Source organism: Schistocerca gregaria, chromosome 5 (genome assembly GCF_023897955.1).
Source record: "Schistocerca gregaria isolate iqSchGreg1 chromosome 5, iqSchGreg1.2, whole genome shotgun sequence".
Taxonomy (NCBI): domain Eukaryota; kingdom Metazoa; phylum Arthropoda; class Insecta; order Orthoptera; family Acrididae; genus Schistocerca; species Schistocerca gregaria.
Genome location: NC_064924.1, coordinates 531,974,937 through 532,001,378, shown reverse-complemented (window position 1 = coordinate 532,001,378; position 26,442 = coordinate 531,974,937). Strand labels below are relative to the sequence as shown.

At 44.7% G+C, this 26,442-nt stretch overlaps 1 protein-coding gene across 1 annotated transcript in view; it reads left to right on the top strand.

Moving 5' to 3' along the window:
* The window catches only part of LOC126273181 (baculoviral IAP repeat-containing protein 6-like), a 135,664-nt gene that overhangs the window by 44,084 nt on the left and 65,138 nt on the right, over positions 1 to 26,442 (top strand). The window contains exons 2-3 of the mRNA XM_049976683.1: positions 6,485 to 8,766; positions 23,298 to 23,446. Coding sequence (XP_049832640.1) covers positions 6,537 to 8,766; positions 23,298 to 23,446 — 2,379 coding nt within the window. The 5' untranslated portion in view covers positions 6,485 to 6,536. The remainder of the gene's footprint in view (positions 1 to 6,484; positions 8,767 to 23,297; positions 23,447 to 26,442) is intronic.

Here is a 26,442-nt window from a genome sequence, read left to right as displayed (position 1 = left end):
ATGGTGGATAGAAGCAGAAACAGACACCTACAAGATGATAACACAAATGCCTGAAGTGATAATTTTGCAACATGAAATCACCCAAGCAATTAATTCTACTCACAATTGGAAAGCCCCTGGAAAAGATAAAATAGCAAATTTCTGGCTAAAGTAGTTCACCTCAACACATTCACATCTAACTAAATTATTTAACAGTTACATTGCAGACCCATACACATTCCCTGATAACACTTACACATGGAATAAATTATATGAAACCTAAAGATCAAGCAGACACAGCAAACCCAGCTAAATACCGCCCCATAACATGCCTACCAACAATATACAAAATATTAGCTTCAGTCATTACGCAGAAATTAATGACACATACAACACAGAACAAAATTATAAATGAAGAACAAAAAGGCTGTTGCAAAGGAACACGAGGATGTAAACAGCAACTGATAACAGATGCAGAGGTGACATATCAGGCTAAAACTAAACAAAGTCGCTACACTACGCGTACATTGATTACCGAAAAACTTTTGATAGTGTACCCCACTCATGGTTCTACAAATATTGGAAATATACAAAGTAGATCCCAAATTGATACAGTTCCTAAGCATACTAATGAAAAATTGGAAAACCACACTTAATATCTAAACAAATTCGAATAATATCACATCACAGCCAATACAGATTAAGCACGAAATATACCAAGGAGACTCATTAAGTCCTTTCTGGTTCTGCCTTCCTCTGAACCCACTATCCAACATGCCAAATAATACAAATTATGGATACAATATTACTGGAACATACCCACACAAAATCACACATTTGCTATACATGGATGATCTAAAACTACTGGCAGCAACGAATCAACAACTCAACCAATTACTAAAGATAACAGAAGTATTCAGCAATGATATAAATATGGCTTTTGGAACAGACAAATGTAAGAAAAATAGCATAGTCAAGGGAACACACACTAAACAAGATGATTACATATTGGATAACCACAGCGACTGCATAGAAGCGATGGAAAAAACAAATGCCTATAAATATCTAGGATACAGACAAAAAATAGGAATAGATAATACAAATATTAAAGAAGAACTAAAAGAAAATATAGACAAAGACTAACAAAATACTGCAAACAGAATTGGCAGCAAGAAACAAAACAAAACAAAAGCTATAAATACTTATGCTATACCAATATTGACCTACTCATTTGGAGTAGTGAAATGGAGTAACACAGACCTAGAAGCACTCAATACACTTACATGATTACAATGCCACAAATATAGAATACATCACATACATTCCTCAACAGAAAGATTCACATTAAGCAGAAAGGAAGGAGGAAGGGGATTTATCGACATAAAAAACCTACAGTATGGACAGGTAGACAATTTAAGAAAATTCTTTCTAGAAGAGCAGAAACTAGCAACATACACAAAGCAATCACTCATATAAATACATCGGTTACACCACTGCAATTTCATAACCACTTCTACAACCCATTAGACCACATAACATCAACAGATACGAAGAAAGTAAATTGGAAAAAGAAAACACTACATGGTAAGCACCCGTATCATCTAACACAGCCACACATCGATCAAGAAGCATCCAACACATGGCTAAGAAAAGGCGATATATACAGCGAGATAGAAGGATTCATGATTGCAATACAGGATCAAACAATAAACACCAGATATTACAGCAAGCATATTATTAAATATCCCAATACCACAACAGATAAATGCAGACTTTGCAAACAACAAATAGAAACAGTAGATCACATCACAAGCGGATGTACAATACTAGCAAATACAGAATACCCCAGAAGACATGACAATGTAGCAAAAATAATACATCAACAGCTTGCCTTACAACATAAACTTATAAAACAACACTTTCCCACATACAAGTATGCACCACAAAATGTACTGGAGAATGACGAATACAAATTATACTGGAACAGAACCATTATAACAGATAAAACACCACCACATAACTGACCTGACATCTTACTCACCAATAAAAAGAAGAAATTAACACAACTAATCGAAATATCCATACCCAATACAACAAATATACAAAAGAAAACAGGAGAAAAAATTGAAAAATACATCCAGCTGGCTGAGGAAGTCAAGGATATGTGGCATCAGGATAAAGTTGACATTATACCAATTACACTGTCAACTACAGGAGTCATACCACACAATATCCACCAGTACATCAATGCAATACAGCTACACCCAAACTTATATGTACAACCACAGAAATCCGTAATTATTGATACATGTTCAATTACGCGAAAGTTCCTAAATGCAATATAACATATACCGTACAGTTAAAAGGAAGTCAGGCTTGATCAAGGTCCGCGTCAATTTCTACTCCTGACCAGACATAATGTCTGATATAAGAAAGAAATAGTAATAATAATATCTTCAGATGCTGGTTTGTTACTGCTTTCACTGACTGTTTACAAAGTTCACAAATGAAACTGTCGAAGGCAACAGTTTTCTTAATTAGTTATTTTTCATCGCATGTTAAAAGTGTAACTTCTGCAGAGTTACCTGCTACGTCTTTCAGGCCGAGTGTGTGTAAAGGCAGTCCTATCTTTCCAGGGTAGTCACCACATTCTTCAAACAAAGAAGTCTTGCTTTACATTGCAGACTACTAATGACTTGACACACACCCAGCCAAGGTGTCATATGTCACGTGCTGCAGTAAGTTCTTTAAAGTTACCGCACAGTTCAAAAATCAAGCAGTACGCACATAAACAGACATCTCTAGGTGGGTGTGAAACTACCCACTTTGGTTGTAGTGCATAAAACGTACCTCTTCACTTCACAATTTTTTGACCTTAAACTGTTACGGTTATAGTGTCTTCTTTTGTTGGCACTCTGGCAAAGAACAATACCATTTACCTTCCAGATAAAATGACTGCACTATTTGAACTTGAGCTTGTTCTACATTAATGATCATAATAGGTATCTGGTCTTCCAAAGACACCTTTTACACACCTCACATTTATTGATTTGTCTACCATGTACTTTGACACTGATAAAATGTGGTTCAAAATTCTTTTCTAGTAGTTAAAACTTGTGCCTTTTGCTGTATGATGCACAGTATTCAACAGTTGAATTGATATTTGTGAAAAATTCCTAAGAGAGTGGTCAGTTTTGCTGTAGTGTATTCATCCCTAGCTTTAGTAATTTCTCTGTGCTTTCTTGATGCATAGAGCTTATGACTCAACTTCACTGACCACGATTTCTTAACAGGACATACACCAACCTCTGTAGTTGATTTATTCAGGGTACTTAATTCTTCCTCTGTTGATGCAAAATTTGCATCTTCTATTCCATGGGAAGCTTCACCTTGTTCAGATACTATCATTGTTCTTATTCTGCCTAAACACTTTCAACACACAAATTTGTCACTGACAACATCTTTACTTGTTCAGAGTCTTCAAATGAGAACACTTATTCCCAACCTGAACAAAGTCTTTTTTTTTTTTTTTCTTTTTGCTTATACATCACTCTTCTATGGATATACAAATAGTCAAAACACTTGACTCTCCTTATAGTACAGTCAAAAGACATTGCACAGTCCTTTTCACAAAGCACACTGCAACTGCATCGTGTCAACTGACACCAAATTCCTCACGAAAACACAGAACTCTCTGGATGATTTCAGATTTCTTAGAAGCCTCTTAACTAAACAAATTAGCAATGAAGAACTATATTACAGAAACCTGAAATGAACAACCACAACAAAGAAACGAAGCATAAGAAATAACTGCAACAAAGAAAGTGGAAAGAAAGAACTGCAACAGAAATAAACATTGTAACAAAGAAACAAAGAAATTACCAATACCAGAGAAGTAAAGTTGCTACTCACCTTACAGCAGAGATGCTGAGTTGCAATAGGCACAACAAAGAGATTCGCACAATTTCAGCTTTAGGCCATTAAGGCCTTTGTCACACACACACACACACACACACACACACACCTGTGAGGCTGCTGGTGTGTGTGTGTGTGTGTGTGTGTGTGTGTGTGTGTGTGTGTGTGTGACAAAGGCCTTCATGGCTGAAAGCTATAATTGTGTGAATCTTTTTGTTGTGCCTATTGCGACTCAGCATCTCCGCTTTATGGTGAGTAGCAATTTTCCTTCTCTGGTATTGTTACATTCCATCCTGGATTTTCCATTGTTTAATTTTAACAATGAAATTAGTAAGAAGCAACTTCCGTGAAGACCTACATTACCCATGAAAGTTAAAAAAAATGATTTTTAAAATAAAACCTGTCCAACTTAAAGGTGGAAGCTCTCCTTTACAGAGACCACTTGCCTGAAGTGATACGGATTATGCCTCTCAGAACCATAGGTAAAGAAACTGCAATTATTCTGTTGCAGTTTTCCCTAGTTTCACAACAAAATTGAGGTTAACGTGTTGCCCCATCTGAACTCTTTGCATTTTCCACCCAGACACTAGCACCAAAATATCAGCACACATTTGCTACAGCGAGACTCAATAATGTTAACTTGGACCCCTCAAGCCCAGGACGGGGAGCATCAACTGACACAACCATCTTCAAACTTGCCACGGTGCACTTGCTGTTGGCGGGTAGCAGCACCAATCCACTTATTTGCCACACCTCGTAGTATAATAAATAGGGGTGATGTGGGACTTTCAAACAGAAAGCTTTAGATTCTTACAGTAATATAAACACTTGATTTCAAGGAAAATATTGAGTGTGATATAGGCAAGTCCAAGGTAGAACAAACACACAACGGAATTGGTTTAGATAATTACAGTACTGTAGTTAAAGCATATAGCAGTGGGTAGAAATATAAATAAGAATTAAATATAGCAACTCAACCTGTATTTGTTTTGTAGAACACATTCATAAGGTCAGCTACTTTGTCCAAGTTCTTGTGTATGCCCATTTTCCAGGCAGTGCCTCTCTTTTATGATTTTCTTTTATTAACTGTCCAGCAATGCACACCAGCAAAAATAAATGAAAAGATATCAATTATTTTCTACACCTTTCATTTCTTCTTAACGACCCCACCAACCTGATATCCAAAACCACCAGGATACCACAAGAACTATTTGTTTAGCTTAAAAATGTTGAATGATTGTAACTCCTGTCAGAAACTACTGCTCTATCCTGAATTATACCTGCCAACCTCTACAAGGGTAATGATTTAGTAGTATTGTATTGTGAGATCAAATATAGGCCACCTGCTATTCTCTTCATCCCACACCCAGTAGCATTCGTTGTCTGGTCAATATTTTGTTCAGACCTGTTCTAGACACCAAGCAACATGGCCAAGTGGTTAGCGCACTGGACTCACATTTAGGAGGATCAAATGGCGGGATGGTTCTTTTGAAAGAGCTTGGTCGATTTCCTTCTCCATCCTTCCTTAATCCGATGGGATTGATGATCTTGCCCCTCACCCAAATCAACCAACCAACTCTTCTTGACCCATTTTGAATCCCCATGGTTCATTTGAAATTTCACCCACTGCTAAATTTGTTACATGTTCCCTTCTATCAGTGCTAAATCTAGTTCCATATTTCCTGTGAGAGGTTTCCCATCTGGAGTGTCAGTTTACATGTTACTGCTGCAGCTTTTTATGTTAACATCATGATCAGTAAAATGTTGAGGACAAACGGGCACAGTCGAGGAGTCTTACTTATATCTGACAGAAGTTTTGGCAGAGCATGCACAAAAACACTTGAGCCATAATCTAGTAGCAGCTTCATTGCCTCAGTTGTTTCCTTTGTTCAGCACTAATCCAGGAATTTGCTCTAGAATGCTTGGTTGGTGGCTTGTACACTCCTTGGTATCAACATTTTGTGAATGGTACCATTGGTTTACCTCCTTTTTGTCTCTTCCAGGCTACTACTTTAAGCTCTCCCAATTCTTTACTTTTATTTATCATTTCTTTCTTTCTTTCTTTCTTTCTTTCTTTCTTTTTTTTTAAATCAGTTTTCTTTTCTTTACAGCTCATTCTGATCTGTCGTTACAGTTGAATGTCTTGCCATTGGCTGTCGTTTCTTTCTTTTTTTTGTTTTTCAAATGGTTTCTGTATTCGGAATTCATTGCTGACTTTTTAAACACTTAACTGATTGTCTTCTACCCATTTCTCTGTTATGTGAGATAAACAGACACAGGTGTTAAAATCTAGCCTCTGTGCAACCTTATCATTTTTGTCTGTTTACTGCTGCATGGTAAGCTGATTTTTTTTCTGCTTACATTTGATCGTACTTTGATTTTGGAGACACACAGGGCCCTGATTTTGGAGAGACACAGTGTTTGTGATTGTCATTTGTTGCACAACTATTTCCTATTAATATATCTGGCAACACATTTGAAAATTAAACTTTTACTGTAGACTTTTCATTGTAAATATTGTAGTCTATGTTGATATTGGCATATGGCAGACTGCCATACTTAAAGAACATTTTTCTACACTTTGTTTCAGATTGATTTTCATCGGTGAATGTGAAGGGCGCAGAGCACATCCAGATTGGAAAATGGCTGCCCTTTCAACGGAGTCTGTTAAAATAGAAGCAATGGAAGAGCATCAGGAAATGTTAACAATGAAGAAAATACTACACGAAGAATATGTTCGGTGGTCAGAAGCCAACAGTGGTCATATAAAACTTGTTTCTCAAATTGTTAATGATGGACAAATCTGCTTAGAATTCTCCGTTGGTAATAGTGGGACATTTACCTTGGTTTGTCCATCAGACTATCCTAATCATGAAGACAGTTTTTTCATTGAGAGATCAACACTCCATGGTACATGGTGTGTTGCTCTTAATGAATATATAGTTGATTCTGACTGTTGTCCATCTCTGAAGACTGTGCTGGACAAGGCACTTAGACTGTATCTCAAAGATGAACAGAGTAGTATGTGCAGTAGTTCTGATGACTCTGCAGAAGATGAAGAGATACCTATGGAAGAAGATGAAAGCTATGATGCAGATATCATTATCGAAGAGAAGAAGAAACGATGGCGAAAAAAAGAAGCATCTTTAAGAGCTGTCGACAATAATCCAAAAGCATCTGACATGTTTCAGAACACTTCTAAGGATCATCCTGAACAAGTCTTCAGCAGCTCTGCAGCATCAGGAATCCTGACAAATGATTTGGTTAACATTATGATGTCAGCAAAACGCAGTGGCATAGCAGCAGAACCAGTTGATGACAATATATATCAGTGGTATGTTTATCTGTCATCATTCACTCCTGGAGGCCCTTTGGCCCAAGATTTGAATCAGATTAAGGAGCATTTTGGATATAAGTACATACAGCTGCAGCTTGATTTTACAATGGATCTATATCCATTTTATCCACCAGTTGTTAAAGTTATACGACCTCGTCTTGTGGGCTCCACCATAAACTCTGTTGCAACATTGGATCTGCTGAAATTGTCCAACTGGAATCCAGCCCGGGATATGAAATCAGTTTTGGAAGAAATCAAGGACTATCTTGATAAGAACAGCAGACTCAATATTAAAACAAAACGAAATGACAGACTTAGGTTCCCCCAGGGAGCTTATTTAGACATTGAAAATCATTTAATGCGCCTAACATTTGTAAGTGAAGTTCCATTAGCTAATACAAAGGCTGCTGATAGTTCTGGTTGGACTGCAAAAGTTCCATGTACTAGTGAAAGTGAAATTCCAGTTGTTGCAGGAAAGAAGAAAGATTACAAAAAGACGTGGTTTCCACGTGGTACTGGATACAGTTCATCTACACAGTCTGGTTGGGATGTGAAAGCATACCTTGCAGCTCAAAAGGAAAAGGATCATCAGATAGAACTAGTTCTCAGAGGAATTCTACGTGAGATTGAAAAAGTTTGTGGGATATCGAAAGGTAGATCTTCATTCCTAGTGTACAACAGTGTTTCATTTCCAACATCTAGCTCATTTGCAAAGTTTGAGACTTCAGGCACTGAAGTTGGAGGTTCTAGTGCAGCTGTTGGAAGTGCAATTGCGAATAATGAAACACCGTGCGGAGATATTGAAATGCCTTTAGAGAATTTGAGTGAGAGTGAAAATGTTGAATTATCAGAAGTCTCATCAGATGACGAAAAGTGGGCTATTGATGGTGTTGAAGAGCTGTGCAGTGTCTTGGCTGATTCTAGTTTGCTACCATTTTTGGAATCCAAATTAAAAGTAACATCATTTCTTGATATCTGTCAACATACTTCAGTCTATCAGCGTGTTGTTGACATTATAAACACTATTGCCACGCAGCCCAAGTTGGTTCCACTCTTATGGCATTTACCTGGCCGGGCTAATTCCATGTATGATTTGATCAGCCAGCTAGAGAAGGAAGCAGAATCAATTGTGTCAAAACTGAAAAAAACTGCTGAGAATGGAACTGCAGGGAATCTGAAAAAGTTTGAGAGAGGAAGGGGAAGGAAATGTACACTGTTTAATGACTGGGCAGGTCACGATTTGTCTCTTGGCATGTATGAGCCACAATTATCGGGGAGAACAGATTCTGATGATGAAATATTTTCAGAAAGTAAAAAACCCATCAATGAGCACACTTTCGCTAATGAATTTTGTCGCATGAGCCAAGCTGTTAAAGAAGCGCTTCAGAATTGTGGGCTGCTAGACAAATCAGCATCAACCAGTGAAGAGGGTGAAACTTCAGAAGGAAGACGCATTGGTATAAACACCCTTGATGTTGCACGGGCATACAAGGATGCCTTGAAAGACCTGCAGTTTCTTAGTTGTGACATTGACGGTGAGTGGATTCCTTTCAGCACAAATGGAAATGTAATAGTTTTACAGCACATATCAATTCCATCTTGAAGTTTCCAGGGTATAGACATATACTTTGTCAAAATTTGGTTCATATAGAAACTAATTAGTAAATTTTGGGCTATTTATATTTGATTGTAAAGTGATTGATTTTACAGTTAGTTTCTTTGTGTTGTCATTACATTCAGTTTCAAATGTGAACTGCATGCCAAACATCTTGTACCCAGAATGATCTACAGACACACAGTTACACTGGACCATTTGCCACTCTTTGCCATTGATTAAAATTTTACTCAATTGGGGGGGGGGGGGGGGGGCAGAGTACCAAATTTTATTGAGTGGATAGAAGAGTCCAGGTATAGAGACAACCTCATGAATCCATGTACTATGGATCCTGCATGTCAGTGTGGAGGGTCTGTAATGATGTGGGGCATGTGCCGTTGGTGTGATATGGCACCCCTGATGTGTCTAGATAAGAGTCTGAGAGGTGACACATACGTAAGCATCCTGTCTGATCACTTGCATCCATTCATGCCCATTGTGCATTCCGATGGACTTGTGCAGTTCCAGCAGGACAATGCAACTCCCCACACCTACGGAATTTGCTACAGAGTGGGTTCAGGAACACATCTCAGTTTAAACTCTTGCACTGGCTGCCAAACTCCCCAGATATGAACATTATTGAGCATATCTGGGATTCCTTGCAACATGGTGTTCAGAAGAGATCTCCATCCCCTTGTACTCTTACAGATTTACGGACAGTCTTGCAAAATTCATGGTGTCTTTCCCCTCCAGCGCTACTTCAAATATTAGTAGTCTATGCCACATTGTGTTGTCGCATTTCTGCTTGCTCACAGGGACCCTAAATGATATTAGGTAGGTGTATCAGCTTATTTGGCTCCTCAGTGTAAATAGAACATAACAGGACTTCCTTCTGTACCTGTAGGCTGCATGCCTGTGAAATACCTTGACGTGTGGCCGCATTTAGACTGTTCTCCACTGATATCAGACATCACACACACACACACACACACACACACACACACACACACACTGCTCTCATTGGTAAAGAAACCACCATTGACCCAGATGATTCCTTGCCCTACCCCTCTGTGCGTTGTAGTGTATGGTAAATGGAAAATGCCAAAGTGATTTGTGTGTGTTTAGTTGGTTCTATCTGGGTTGTCAGTGCCCTCTGAAACAGAATTGTGCAGTTCTGTTGTATTCTGCTCAGAATACCTATGAACCATAATTTGTACGTAGCTGTCATGAGTTGTTGACCATCAGTAACTACTATGAGACGGATCTTCACTGTCTTCTTTCTCACAGTAGTGATTGAATGTTGAGTGGATGTCACTCTGGCCTACAATTTCCCATGCTAACAAATCATCTTGCTGTAAAGTGAGTACCTTCATATAAGCATGAAATGACTCTTTAAAGCATGTTTACAGGCTGAACAGTATACACACACACACATACACTGCGTCTTCGTGTTCTCAGTTGGGAGATACTGCTCATTCTACTTGAATGGACTGCACTGACAATGTATGTTGATTTTCCCCCGTGTTACTCATGTGGGTGTGTGTAGTGATGTGTTGTGAAAATAATATTGAGTAGTAGTGGGGGGGGGGGGGAGGGGGGAAGAGGAGAGGCTGCTAAATAATGGGGGTGGTACCATGGGCATCACTACATGGGGCAGGGGGGGGGGGGGGGGAAGATTGTGTCAACCGTGCCTGCACCCCTAATAATTTTTGAAAAGCATTTTCAGTATTTTGAACCTTAGTAGATGAAAAGATACTCTGTTGAAAAAATATATGGAAGATTAACTAATTGCACATACTACACGCTCGTATGCATTAAGAGTTAGTGGTTTGCAGCATTTATTAACAAGCCTATTAATCATATGTGCTACTAATCCTCATTGAAAAGACTATATTCTGAGTTTGAAGTAATTAAGTTTACACTACTATGAGTGGTGATGAAGTGGGATAGGTAAGTGTGAATGTGCTGGGTTTTTCTGCGAGTTTGTAGATGACATGCGGCTAACAATCAAATGTCATATGCCTCACCTCGCACCCCCACCCTGCATCGCCTCACACCCCCGCCCTGCCTGCCTCCCTCACCTCGCACCCCCGCCCTGCCTGCCTCCCTCACCTCGCACCCCCGCCCTGCCTGCCTCCCTCACCTCGCACCCCCGCCCTGCCTGCCTCCCTCACCTCGCACCCCCGCCCTGCCTGCCTCCCTCACCTCGCACCCCCGCCCTGCCTGCCTCCCTCACCTCGCACCCCCGCCCTGCCTGCCTCCCTCACCTCGCACCCCCGCCCTGCCTGCCTCCCTCACCTCGCACCCCCGCCCTGCCTGCCTCCCTCACCTCGCACCCCCGCCCTGCCTGCCTCCCTCACCTCGCACCCCCGCCCTGCCTGCCTCCCTCACCTCGCACCCCCGCCCTGCCTGCCTCCCTCACCTCGCACCCCCGCCCTGCCTGCCTCCCTCACCTCGCACCCCCGCCCTGCCTGCCTCCCTCACCTCGCACCCCCGCCCTGCCTGCCTCCCTCCCCCGCCCTGCCAGCCTCCCTCCCCCGCCCTGCCAGCCTCCCTCCCCCGCCCTGCCAGCCTCCCTCCCCCGCCCTGCCAGCCTCCCTCCCCCGCCCTGCCAGCCTCCCTCCCCCGCCCTGCCAGCCTCCCTCCCCCGCCCTGCCAGCCTCCCTCCCCCGCCCTGCCAGCCTCCCTCCCCCGCCCTGCCAGCCTCCCTCCCCCGCCCTGCCAGCCTCCCTCCCCCGCCCTGCCAGCCTCCCTCCCCCGCCCTGCCAGCCTCCCTCCCCCGCCCTGCCAGCCTCCCTCCCCCGCCCTGCCAGCCTCCCTCCCCCGCCCTGCCAGCCTCCCTCCCCCGCCCTGCCAGCCTCCCTCCCCCGCCCTGCCAGCCTCCCTCCCCCGCCCTGCCAGCCTCCCTCCCCCGCCCTGCCAGCCTCCCTCCCCCGCCCTGCCAGCCTCCCTCCCCCGCCCTGCCAGCCTCCCTCCCCCGCCCTGCCAGCCTCCCTCCCCCGCCCTGCCAGCCTCCCTCCCCCGCCCTGCCAGCCTCCCTCCCCCGCCCTGCCAGCCTCCCTCCCCCGCCCTGCCAGCCTCCCTCCCCCGCCCTGCCAGCCTCCCTCCCCCGCCCTGCCAGCCTCCCTCCCCCGCCCTGCCAGCCTCCCTCCCCCGCCCTGCCAGCCTCCCTCCCCCGCCCTGCCAGCCTCCCTCCCCCGCCCTGCCAGCCTCCCTCCCCCGCCCTGCCAGCCTCCCTCCCCCGCCCTGCCAGCCTCCCTCCCCCGCCCTGCCAGCCTCCCTCCCCCGCCCTGCCAGCCTCCCTCCCCCGCCCTGCCAGCCTCCCTCCCCCGCCCTGCCAGCCTCCCTCCCCCGCCCTGCCAGCCTCCCTCCCCCGCCCTGCCAGCCTCCCTCCCCCGCCCTGCCAGCCTCCCTCCCCCGCCCTGCCTGCCTCCCTCCCCCGCCCTGCCTGCCTCCCTCCCCCGCCCTGCCTGCCTCCCTCCCCCGCCCTGCCAGCCTCCCTCCCCCGCCCTGCCAGCCTCCCTCCCCCGCCCTGCCAGCCTCCCTCCCCCGCCCTGCCAGCCTCCCTCCCCCGCCCTGCCAGCCTCCCTCCCCCGCCCTGCCAGCCTCCCTCCCCCGCCCTGCCAGCCTCCCTCCCCCGCCCTGCCAGCCTCCCTCCCCCGCCCTGCCAGCCTCCCTCCCCCGCCCTGCCAGCCTCCCTCCCCCGCCCTGCCAGCCTCCCTCCCCCGCCCTGCCAGCCTCCCTCCCCCGCCCTGCCAGCCTCCCTCCCCCGCCCTGCCAGCCTCCCTCCCCCGCCCTGCCAGCCTCCCTCCCCCGCCCTGCCAGCCTCCCTCCCCCGCCCTGCCAGCCTCCCTCCCCCGCCCTGCCAGCCTCCCTCCCCCGCCCTGCCAGCCTCCCTCCCCCGCCCTGCCAGCCTCCCTCCCCCGCCCTGCCAGCCTCCCTCCCCCGCCCTGCCAGCCTCCCTCCCCCGCCCTGCCAGCCTCCCTCCCCCGCCCTGCCAGCCTCCCTCCCCCGCCCTGCCAGCCTCCCTCCCCCGCCCTGCCAGCCTCCCTCCCCCGCCCTGCCAGCCTCCCTCCCCCGCCCTGCCAGCCTCCCTCCCCCGCCCTGCCAGCCTCCCTCCCCCGCCCTGCCAGCCTCCCTCCCCCGCCCTGCCAGCCTCCCTCCCCCGCCCTGCCAGCCTCCCTCCCCCGCCCTGCCAGCCTCCCCCCCTCCCCCGCCCTGCCAGCCTCCCCCCCTCCCCCGCCCTGCCAGCCTCCCCCCCTCCCCCGCCCTGCCAGCCTCCCCCCCTCCCCCGCCCTGCCAGCCTCCCCCCCTCCCCCGCCCTGCCAGCCTCCCTCCCCCGCCCTGCCAGCCTCCCTCCCCCGCCCTGCCAGCCTCCCTCCCCCGCCCTGCCAGCCTCCCTCCCCCGCCCTGCCAGCCTCCCTCCCCCGCCCTGCCAGCCTCCCTCCCCCGCCCTGCCAGCCTCCCTCCCCCGCCCTGCCAGCCTCCCTCCCCCGCCCTGCCAGCCTCCCTCCCCCGCCCTGCCAGCCTCCCTCCCCCGCCCTGCCAGCCTCCCTCCCCCGCCCTGCCAGCCTCCCTCCCCCGCCCTGCCAGCCTCCCTCCCCCGCCCTGCCAGCCTCCCTCCCCCGCCCTGCCAGCCTCCCTCCCCCGCCCTGCCAGCCTCCCTCCCCCGCCCTGCCAGCCTCCCCCCCTCCCCCGCCCTGCCAGCCTCCCCCCCTCCCCCGCCCTGCCAGCCTCCCCCCCTCCCCCGCCCTGCCAGCCTCCCCCCCTCCCCCGCCCTGCCACCCTCCCCCCCTCCCCCGCCCTGCCAGCCTCCCCCCCTCCCCCGCCCTGCCAGCCTCCCCCCCTCCCCCGCCCTGCCAGCCTCCCCCCCTCCCCCGCCCTGCCAGCCTCCCCCCCTCCCTCGCCCTGCCAGCCTCCCCCCCTCCCTCGCCCTGCCAGCCTCCCCCCCCTCCCTCGCCCTGCCAGCCTCCCTCCCTCCCTCCCTCCCTCCCTCCCTCCCTCCCTCCCTCGCCCTGCCTGCCTGCCTGCCTGCCTGCCTCCCTCCCTCCCTCCCTCCCTCCCTCCCTCGCCCTGCCTGCCTGCCTGCCTGCCTGCCTCCCTCCCTCCCTCCCTCCCTCCCTCCCTCCCTCGCCCTGCCTGCCTGCCTGCCTGCCTGCCTCCCTCCCTCCCTCGCCCTGCCTGCCTCCCTCCCTCCCTCCCTCACCTCGCGCCCCACCCCCCATCGCCCTGCCTGCCTCCCTCCCTCACTTCCTCCCTCACCTCGCGCCCCAGCCTCCCTCGCCCTGCCTGCCTCCCTCCCTCACTTCCTCCCTCACCTCGCGCCCCAGCCTCCCTCGCCCTGCCAGCCTCCCTCCCTCGCCCTGCCAGCCTCCCTCCCTCCCTTCCTCCCTCCCTCGCCCTGCCAGCCTCACTCCCTCCCTTCCTCCCTCCCTCGCCCTGCCAGCCTCACTCCCTCCCTTCCTCCCTCCCTCGCCCTGCCAGCCTGCCTCACTCCCTCGCCCTGCCTGCCAGCCTCCCTCCCTCGCCCTGCCTGCCTGCCTGCCTCCCTCCCTCCCTCGCCCTGCCTGCCAGCCTCCCTCCCTCGCCCTGCCTGCCTGCCTGCCTCCCTCCCTCCCTCGCCCTGCCTGCCTGCCTGCCTGCCTCCCTCCCCCCCCCCCCCTCGCCCTGCGTTGGTAGTTGATTAGGCTATTTTCAGTCTCCTGTTAGTAGCACCAAAGTTAGTGTCAGTCCCTAGAAAATGACGCAGGAACTGAAAATGAGGGTAACAAAGCAAAAGTTGAAATACCTAACTCCATTTTCAAATGTTCCTTAGCAGAGGAAAACCTAGGAGAATTGCCACAATTTAATCCTTGTACCTGTGAAAAGATGAATGAAATAATTATTAGTGTCACTGGTGTTCAGAAACAGCTGAAATTGTTAAAACTTGTTATCTGTCAGAACAGGGGCTAACTCAGCTGCAAATTCAGTGTAGAATCTAACTATAATCTATCATAGATTTCTTGAACAAAAAACTGTGCCAAGTTCTTGGAAAAAGGCACAGGTCACGTGTGTACAAGAAGGCTAGTAGAAGTGATACACAAAAGTATTGTCCAATATCCTTGATTTCGACTAGTAGAATCTTAGAATATATTCTGAGCTCAAACATAATGAGGCATCTCGAACAAAATGACCACCTCAATGCCAACTAGCATGGTTTTCAAAAACATCAGTCCTATGAAACACAACTCGCATGTTCCACTTGACACCCTGAGAGCTTTGGATCAAGACAACCAGGTAGATGCAGTGTTTCTTGATTTCTGAAAAGCATTTGACTCTGTACCGCACCTTTGCTTATCGTCAAAAGTACAACCATATGGAGTATTGAGAGAAATTAGAGACTTCATTGAGAACGTTTTGGTAGGGAGGACACAGCATGTTGTTTTGGGTGGAGAGTCATTGTTAGATGCAAAAGTAGATTGGGTGTTTCCCAGGTGAGTGTGTTGGGACCCTTGCTGTTAATGCTGTATATTAATGATCTTTTAGACAATATTAATAGTAAAATCAGCCTTTTTGCAAATGATGCAGTTATCTATAATGAAGTACTATGTGAGAGAACCTTCATAAATACTCAGTGAGATCATGATAAGATTTAAACGTAGTGCAGAGATTAGCAACTTGCTTTAAATGTTCAGAAATGTAAAATTGTGCACTTTACAAAATGAAGAAGTGTATTATCCTAAGACTATAATGTCAGTGAGTCACTGTTTGAATCAGCCAACTTATACAAATACCTGGATGTAATACTTTGAACTTCTGAGATCATTCCATTTCATATCCTTACAGTCATGGGTAAAGTAGGTTGCAGGCTTTGGTTTATTTGTAGAATACGGAGGAAGTGCAATCAGTCTCCTAAAAACATTGCTTACAAATGGTCGCAGGAATATTTTTATCCAGTGGAGGGTTTATTTAATCTAGTGTTACAGTTGATTGAGGCCAGAAAAATTATGAGAGCGGACAATGTGTTGTAAGGATAACATGCATTTGCACAGTTCAGAAAAGCTGGTGGTGGGGGGAAAATCCAGGTGGATTTGATAGTGAAGCAACCATTGAAATAGTGTGTTTGGTTCTGCTGCATGTTTGACAGTGGATGGTCTACTATGCTCTTCACCAGAGTTTGGCAGTGGCTGTTCATCCTGATAGATGGTTGGTAGTCATACCAATATAAAAAGCCATGCAATGACTGCACCAGAGCTGGTAAATGATGTTGCTTCTTTCACAGGTGGCCTGGTCCCTGAAGGGGTGGGATAACTATGTGACAGTGCTGGTTGGGTGGATTGGGGAGGTTTTGCATCTGGGTCTTTCACTGGGATCTGATCCTTGTGGGAAGGGGTTGGGTTTGAGTGTGGCATAGTGATGGACTAGGATGTTGTGGAGGTTGGGTGGGCAGTGGAAAACCACTGTAGAAGGGGTGGAATTATCTCTGATAAGACAGCCTTTATTTTAGGGCATGATGTGAAGCAGTCAAAGCCTTGGTGAAGGATGTGGTTCAGTTGTTAGTCAAATGTGGTACTGGGTGACACAAGGGACTCTTCCTATGTGGCTGGTTCTTGGGGTTGGGTGGGGGGGGGGGGGGTGGAAGTATTGGGGGTGTGAGAGGAAGTGGCACAGACCCATTTGCAGACTGGTTCTGGAGGATAGTGCTTGTTTGCGAATGCCTTGATGATGAGACCCTCAGCATATTGAGAAGGGAATTTTTGTCACTGCAGATACACTGTCCCCAGGGTATGGGATGGATTTTTTGGCATGTAAGGAATGACAGCTGTCAAAATGCAGATACTGTTGGTGGTCGGTGTGTTTAATATGGAGAGGTGTGGATGGATCCATTAGAGATAAGGTGGCAAGCTGAGTTGATAACAACATTAAGTGGATGTGAGAGAAAGTGTTGAGGTTGTGAAGGAAAGAAGATAATGTGTCTTGGCCCTGAGTCCAGATTGTGAAGATATAATCAATGAACTTGAACCAAACTAGGGGTTTGGTGTTTTGGGAGACTAGGAATTTAAACACTGATTACTGTAAATGATGTAGACAACAGCTACTCAGTTTTTTCACAGTGCTTTACTTTTACTGTTAACAACCCCCCAATATTACAGTGTTATATGGCCAGTTCACTATTGGTCAACTTTTGATAAGCCTCATTAATAGCTTGCAGGCAAACATCAACATACTGCTACAATAGTTTGTTGTTAAAGATCTATAAGCAATAAATACATAACCATGCAGTTCACAGTTCTTGCAGAGTAATAAGGTACATGTGACACTATTTCTCAAATAAATTGGACAGACACTGTCAATGTTCTAACATACAGCCCGTCTGAAAATCGGCCGTGGAATGATTGACTCAGTACCAAAAATCGGGCCTTTGTATATCCTCTCAATATGAGGTAAACTATACATTGTAATTTCTGTAAATTAAACATTGAATAATTAAAATATAACTCATTCAATTAACTGTATACATCAAAACATTTCTCCCTTTTAACAGTTTCTTCTACCACAAAGGTTAGGCTGTATTATTTGTTAAAATAATGAAATTAACAGATATAGTTATGCAAACAATACTTTTGACCGACCTGATAATTATTTTGTAATTATTTATGGCCTATTTTCACTAATATGTTTTCAAATAGAGCTAAATAAATACTTTAATAATCCTAGTAGTTCTTCTTCTAAATGTTTATAATTAGACAATTTATATTTGTTTATAAGTCAAAATAGAATCTAGGTCATGAAACAATTAGAGTGTCACCCTGTAACAAAATATATTAACTAGGATAGTCAAAATAAGTTGGGAAACTAATTACATACACAAAACTAAGCATAAAATTGGATCTGGTGCTATATCCTTTAAGACTGAGGGCTATCCTTTCTCTTTTAAAGAAATGCAGATTATACTCATGGATTTTAAAGGTAATTAGGCAAAAATGAAAATAAAATGAATTTAAGGAGGCAGATGGCAAAACGAGATAGAAAGTAAAAAGATCCCAGCTTGCTTTGTTACAAACCCAACTTGCCACCTCCCTAGATGTTGACCACCACCTATTTGATGGATCCTTTCACACCTCTCTCCACATTAAACACAGAGCCACCAAAAGTATCTGCATTTTGACAGCTGTCATCCCTTGCACACAAAGTCCCTCCCACACAGTGCAGCCACCAGGGGACAGTGTATCCTCAGTGACAAAAATTCCCTTTCTCAAAATGCTGAGGGTCTTACCGAGGCCTTCACAGACACACTGTCCCCAGAACTAGTCTGCTAATAAATCTCCTGTCCCATTTCCTCCCACCACCTGCCTCACCAGCCCGAAGAAAAAACCACAGCACAGAGGAGTGTTGCCTTCATCATCCAGTACCACCCTGTACTGGAACAACTTAACCACACCCTTTGCCAGGGCTTTGATTACCTGACATGTCCTGAGTGAGGGACATCCAACTATATATAATTCACACCTCTCCTACAGTTTTTTTCTGCCACTCACCAACCTCCAAATCATACTAATCCATCCCTATGCCACACTTACCATCTCTGTTGCAATCATTGCTAGGCTTTTTATATTGGTATGACTACCAACCATCTGTCTAGAAGGATGAATGGCCACCACCAAACTGTGGCCAAGAGCCAAGTAGACCACCCTGTGTCAAACATGCAGCTGAACACAACACACTTGATTTCAATGGCTGCTTCACTAACCAAGCCATCTGGGTCTCCAACAGCAGCTTTTCTGAACTGTGCAGATGGGAGTGAACCTTACAGCACATTGTCCACTCCCATAATTATCCTGGCCTCAATATACTGTAATATATTGTCTCCACACTCTCCACCCAACAGTTTCCACCACTTTCGTCCTATCATCTCCTCCATATTCTCATCTCGCACCCTGTTTATTTGTCGCCCTCAGCCAATGCATCCGTCTATCTTTCCCTGCTCGTCTCCTTTACTCCCTCCACCTCCCTGCCTCACAACCTCCTGTTGGCATTCTAGTCCTTGCACACTCCACCAGACAGCATTCGTCTCTCTCCCCACCCATGCGCTACTGTCCCACCCCCTTCCCCATCCTGTTCAGTTTGCTGCTTGCATCCCATGTGGTAGTTGCATTCTGGCCCAAGATACTGGAGTTGCCCATCAGGTGTGCGTGCTTGAGTGTTTGATGGTGTGTGTCTTTCTCTTCCTGATGGATGTGGCTGAAAGCTTTATGCAAGTGGGAGAAGTACTGGCAGAATTGAAGCTGTGAGGATGGGTTGAGTCGTGCTTGGGTGCTCAGATGGTAGAGCACTTGCCTGCGAAAGGCAAAGGTCCCAAGTTGGAGTCTCAGGCCAGCACACAGTTTTAATCTGCCAGGAAGTTTCTTTATGTAAGTGTTTTAATTGTGCCAGTCTGCAGCTTTACATATATCCTTCATGGTAAGCAGCCCTACATTGGTGATATTCCTACCTGGAGTTTCCATTGTTTGAATTTAAAAGTATTTATTCAATTGTAGTGATTCAGGAAAGTAAGTATTAGCATTTACCTCACATAATACAGAGGGAAACCATATGACCAGTTCTGTACAAGGGGATCTAAACTCCAGTTTCATTTGGATTTTAGAAGGGATATCCTTTTATTTAATGCCAGTAATGCAAGCAAAATGGGGCACATCAACCATGATAAAGTGTAATTTTAAGAAATCTCTTACATCTGTATCATCTCAAAACAAGCATCCAAGAGTTATTTGCACAAAATTGCTTTACAGCATAATTTTTGATCAAGGATCACACATGGCAATTTGTAATAAATGGGTAGCACATTGAAAACAGAAGAACTGTACATGAAAAGTTTAATGCACATCATGTATGTATATAGGATTCAGAAATGTACTGGAAAGTTGTTAACTGATGAGCGAATCTTTGGTGTGCCCCTTTCTGTTGTGAGTAAATTTCATCATTTAAAATGGTTTCAATTTGTAATTCATTATTAGTTTGTTACTCATGTATTTATGGATGTTATGACTGATATAACTAACTCTTTTACTCATGTTTCCCATTGTTTAGTAGAGGGTAACACTCCCCATAGCCATAGTTTTGTCATGTTTTGCTACATAGTATTTTTGTTTTTAATTTTTACTAAAATTAAGGTATTTTCCCAAGCTTTTACACACACACACACACACATACACACACACACACACACACACACACACACACACACAGAGAGAGAGAGAGAGAGAGAGAGAGAGAGAGAGAGAGAGAGAGAGAGAGAGAGAGAAGACATAGGTAATTGTGTGTGTGTGTGTGTGTGTGTGTGTGTGTGTGTGTGTGTTCATGGTTGTCTGCATCATCAAGCTTCCCTTTCCAGTTATCAGGGATCTTATTTGAACAGATCACACCCAACTGAGATTAAGTAATAAAAGTATAATGTCTTAAGAGATTTGAATTGCATTTTGCTCTTCAAAATCTCTTTGAGTTAGTCCTTGTAGCACTGTAGGGCAGACACTGTCTGTTTTCTGTCAGTACTAAGCTTGTCAAATGGCTTTGCAGAGAACTCTGCTAACAGTCAAGTGCTGAATGTAACTGATTCATCAGTGTCTTTCACTATGAGACTTCATCCCCGCCTTCATAAATATAGTGACATTATATTTCATTTAAAATTACTTGATAGATAGCATCTATCACTTAGTGCTACAGTGTTGTCACATGTTAAGGTGACATGCAAACACAGTCTGTCATTTTACAAGTGCTGACATCTCTTCATGTAACACAGAGCAATGTTGGAAGCTGCTGTCATCAGGTATGGTGGAAACATGAGATGCTCTGTCTGCAGCTGATTTAAAATTACATTTGGCTGAAGTGTGGCAGACAATTCATTTTGTAACCCCAAAATTACATTCACATCCTAACCTAACCACAGCGTCTTGATATGCAATGTAGCCAAGAAAACGGTGGCCAGCAACCTGCAGCAGAACTATTAATGATGCTCACTTTGCTCATGGAGATCAAAGCTGATTTGTGCAAGCAAACTCAAGACAGTTTTAGCACTAAAGCCAAACTGTAACTTCTCGCTTTTGCTACATGACACTGACCGAAGAGCAGTCCTGGTTGGAAGTCATTTACAGCTTCTAGGTGACACAGGCAGATTCCAAAATAGAGGAGGATAGGAAAATGATACAGCAAAAGATTAAAAATTAGATTGAAAACAATTAGTTTAAAATAATAATAGAGCTATACTGGTAAAGATTTAAAAAATGGAAAAATATATTATTGGGCAATATTCAAACCTACATCCTTTTGCACTGCAAACTGTGACTTTATCACTGCACTACAGAAGACATGCGGATTATGTAGTTATATTTATTTATCCATGTATCCAGTTGCAATGATATTTTCTGCCTTCAAAAGTTTGATTTTATACTATACTATCTCGCATGAAGTTTACCTGCTGTAGGCCGATCTTTATGGTGATTGAATATGTGGAGCTGAATTGTGTCTTGTGCACAAGAATAAAGAGTCTTTGGCTAGTGGTGGGCATGAAAAGTGTGTGTTTCATTGCCAGCATTGTGTGTGTGTGTGTGTGTGTGTGTGTGTGTGTGTGTGTGTGTGTGTGTGTGTGTCTCATCATGTATGATGCAATGTGAAATAAGGTTGGTTGGGCCCAGGAGGTGGGATCCAAACATAACAAGAGAAAAAGCCACTCAAGAACTGGAAATTAACTGACCATTTCTTGTCGCAGTTCGGCAATGGCAAGCAGTTCAGACATGATGTTGAGCACTGTGGTTGGAGGAAGACACATGAAATACCAGCTATCAAGTAATTTTAATCAGACTGTGTTGACAGATCATCTTTTTTATGCTCATAACAAAGTATTCCGTGTTATCTCAAAAACCTTGGCTCTTTCTTGTGAGTCAGTTTCTTACTTGGAAGGAATGTTACCCCAAGGGGACACCTGGGAAGGAATCTGAATCATTTTGTTACTAATCTGTCTCTTAGGTAGGTGTCCCACAAATTCTTCAGAGAAGTGAGTCAGTAATGTTTCAGGCCTGTATCAGGATATGGGTGTGAGACGCCTCTCAGTGCTATCAAGGTGTGACTGTGGTAAGCATTGATCTTGGGTGGGGTCGGGGTAATGGGAGTACAGAAGAGGCACTGGATAAGAGGGTGAAGGATGGAGTTGGGTTGGGGATAGACATAGTAGTGCTGCCTGTGGAAGTGTGTTGGGATATGGTGGGGATAGGACTGTGGGTTGCAAAGTGCAGTATAGGTATATTATGCCAAGGGGGTGAAGGGGAGGAGAGTATTTTGTACACCTCTGACGAGAGTCATAGTCAGATAACTGATGACTTCTAGCAGTCTTCTTTCAGTGTGCCTGCGTGCCACTCAACACCATCGCTTTGTGACAAGTAGTGATCTATCCTAATTCATATTTTTATTATTCCAGCCCAGATTTTTTGTCGTGTGGTCAATATACAAATTTAAAAATACAATGAAAAACGAAGGGCCTGTTACAGACACAGTTTTAGTATGTGCTTAAACTGTTAGCTGCTCAGTGAACTCTAGAACACTATCATTTCAAAAGTTAATGATCATGTTTGATCAAACCAAAGACTTTAATTTAAAAGATTTGTAGCATTATTCATTATGTTCCATGACATTAAGCACTTGGTTCAGGAAGTCATAGACAAGAGTTTCAGTTGGTCTAATTCGTTAGAACAATTTTGTATGTGATCACTTATTTTATAAGCTATATTAACATTTTTTGTCATATTTGTCAACCTAGGCTTGCGTAAGGATTTTGGGTAAATTTGTCTACTCAAGGAAACATTTTTTAATATTAGATAGTGGACAGTCTGTTGTGTAACAATCTGTTTAATTATATTACCTGGAAACCATCAGTGTTGCAGGATGTTTTATTTTTTAATGTAGTACGTCCAGTATACCTTCGGTTAGAGAAACCTAGTGCTTTTACTAAACAACATAAAACCAGTTTTTAAGATTATTTTAATTTTAATTAAAATATGTTATGTACTAGTATAATTTTAACTTAATATAATAGCAGACTGACGGGATCTTGATATTCTAGGTGTTTCGCTTCAAGCATATCGATTGTAGGCAATGTAAACCTTGTAACTCCATTTTCTTAAGTTTTACAGAAGAAGCAACAACGGTTTCTTAAAAAAAATGGTGATACAGATAATATTGCTTCATGCTTAACAATGGATTTGACAAATCCATGCACCTGAAGATCTCTCTTTGATAAAGGAGTTACTCATTACTGGAATTATGATGATTTCACATACATGGGGAGTTAAGAGGTTTTCATTGATATCATCTATACGTTACAGTAATGTTCCATATCTTTTACTGCAATTTAAACTTTTCTTTATTACTGCAAAACTGGAAACTTAACATTTTTCCCGATTTGCTTTGAAGTGTTTAAGGTAATTTCATTTGTTTCTTTTTTAGTGGAAGGCCCAAGAGCACATTTGTTCAGCAGCCAATTTAAAAAGGCTCTGCCTCCATCCTCACAGCAAGTGATGAGAATTGCTCAAGAAGTGGGTGCTTTATCAACATCTCTGCCCCTTGATATAGGGTCAGCTATTTTTGTTCGCACTGTAAGTTGGAATTTGTTTACTTATAATCCATCCATCATTACAAATTCTTTCCTTACCTTCCTTTTTTCTGTTTTGTGTTTCACGGTGAAAAGTCTGTCATGTTGCAGCTTGTAGTAAACAGTTAACAAAACTGTTAAACAGTTGAAAAAGTTTTTTATTACCGCATGATAGTAGACATGTGCACAGAATAGTCTATACAGATGAGTGGTTATCAGTTACTCTTCCAGCAGTCAGTGTCTTTTACAAGGTTTCTTACAGGATGTACAAGTAAATTGCTGGAAAAAATAGTAAACCTGGAAAGAAGACGTTGGATTGATCCAATGGTAGCATATGTCACCTGGGGAATAGTGACTGTACTGATAATGGCTTAAACATCGTCTGCCAACAGGTAGCTTAATGGCATAGTACCATCCAGAGCACCATCTGTATCTGCCGTTTAATAGGGGATGCTCACAGCCAGAAGGGTCAGTGTGGTGCAAACATGTGAAGCAAGCAGGCAACCAAGAAATGGAGACAAAGTAACACTTACTACAGCCAACTGAACAAGTTCAAAAGGTTTAAAATTGTAGCCTTCCAAATGGTTGGATAGTCCTTTTGGAGAATTGCCACACAAGTTGGATATATTGTGGCAGTTGTCCAGCAATGCTGGTATCAGTGGTCACATGAAAGGCAAAGTTCTGGACTTCCATGTGGCACAGGTGCCCATCAGGATTGTTGTATTGTGAGAGCAGCAATGGCAGATAGTACAGCTACCACAGCACAGATGAGAGAGCTACTGAGCCCAGACGTGTCAACACAAATTGTTGCATACAGGTTATTAGCAGTGGGACAATGGGCATGCTCACCTCAAGCCGGTCTTCCCCTTGTGCCAGAGCATCGACATGCACAGCTCAGCTGGTGTTGTCAGAGGATCACTTGGAAGATGGAATGGCACACTGTGGTCTTCAGTGATGAAAGCAGATTCTTCCTGCATGCAAGTGATGGTTGTTTGTGTGTGCAATGTAGATGTGGTGAGTACTGTCTGATAGTGTATTTATCCAAGACACACTGGCCCACCCCAGGCCTTCAGGTTTGAGATGCAGTAAGCTACAACTGTTGTTCACCTTTGGTGTTTCTAGAGGAGGATGCTAACCAGCGGTTGGTACATGCAGAACATGTTCCACCTGTCCTTTTTCTGTTCTTCAAATAGGGTAATGCTCACCTACAACAGCATAACACATTCCTGTAGACTGTCCACGAAACTCAGTATGCTCTGCAAGATGTGCAGCAGCTTCCCTGGCCAGAACAATCTCTGGACTTGGTTCTGATTGAGCGCATATGGGATGTACTGGAATCAGAAGTGACTCGTATGACTTGTCAGCCAACAATTCTTACAGAACTAGGTGAACAGGCCGAAGAGGCGTGACATAACATATCCCAGGACAGTATTTGCCATCTGTACGATTGACTAGATGCCAGTCAGCACTAGCATTGTCATTCATGGAGGCTACACCAGGTACCAGTACGGGTGTATCACCATGGGTGTTTCACTGTGCGTCAGTACCTGGTACCTGAGGAATGCTTGTGCTATTTATCTGTAAATGTAATCTTTTGTGTACTTGATGTGCACTGTTGCAACAATATATCTTGAGTGAATTGGAAATCTTTAACAGGATGCACTAATTTTTTTCCCCAGTGGTGTAGATAGTGTTATGATGGATGTAGAAGAGCCATTGTGATTCAACAGCACCTGAGAAAGCTGCTCTGAAAGCAAATAGAGCTCCACTGCAGACTTCATATTCAAAGTCTTGTAGAAAAACAGACATCAATGAAACTAAAATTAGCATTAGGGGAGCCATGTGTGGATCATCAGTGAATTAAGAAGTAAAATGTCACTTAAGCAGTTTGCTTCCTATGTTAAATCAGTAAAAAGACCAGTGCCATCTAAGCAATCACCCAGTGACCATATTGGCACCGAAACAAAGGAACGTCGAGTAGACTGAAATACTGAATTATGTCTTCTGATATTGTTTCTCTGGGGAGCATGGAAATGGCAGTTCATCCTCTAAATTGTCACACAATCACCAAAATAAGATTTATAAAATAAGTGTTGCTTGAGGCTTTACAGACGGACTAATTGCAGAAATAATGCTCGGGTTTGACATCAGATGTTGTGAAATACGGGGAATATTTCATTGGTGCAACTGACAGACAACGTCAGCTATGACGAACACATTACTGAGCTATGACTGAAGCCTCCTATTGAAGTCAGTTGAAGTGACAAATGTGAAGATGCCAAATTTGGTAGCCAGTAGTGAAGATTTCTTAACTAGTACTGGGAAGACCAGCTGTGCCACCTCTCAGATGAACCGATAACTGTTGTTACTACTGGCCACTATAATCTGAATATTTAAGTTACACCAAAGTGTGATCCCTTGGGTAACCAGTAGGTTATATATTAGGAAGTGCACACAGACAAAAAGTGGGCTTCAACCACAGATGAATATTTTAATTTGGTTTTCAGCATAGTGCTAGCTAATTACATTGTTCTCTGTAGTCAAGTTTGTAATTGGGAGCACCATCAATTAAGTAAATAGTAGGAAACTGCTCTGATAATGCCTACGTATCGGTTTCATTTGAATGTGAAATCTGGAGATAGTTCAGTTTACTCCATCTACAAATGGCTTCCTGCTGACACAGAAACTTCTTCATTGGGTTACTGTAATTAGTGATTATTCGGTGAGTGAGTGTCAGTGTAAAACATACAAAGAAGTTAGTGCACTCCGACAAGAAATAATTACCTTTATCCAAGGCAGAGGTAAACTTACACAAGATATTAATGTGTGTTTCATTGTGAAGGGAGCTTGCAATCGACTGCACAGTGCCTGAAAAAGAACCATTGACAGTGTTGCTATTTACATTTAACAAATACCTTGACTCATAAAAGATACACAACGGCAAGTATGCAGTCCCAGTCTGACCATTTGTGCAGTTGGTACCTTCTTCTATAATGCCTT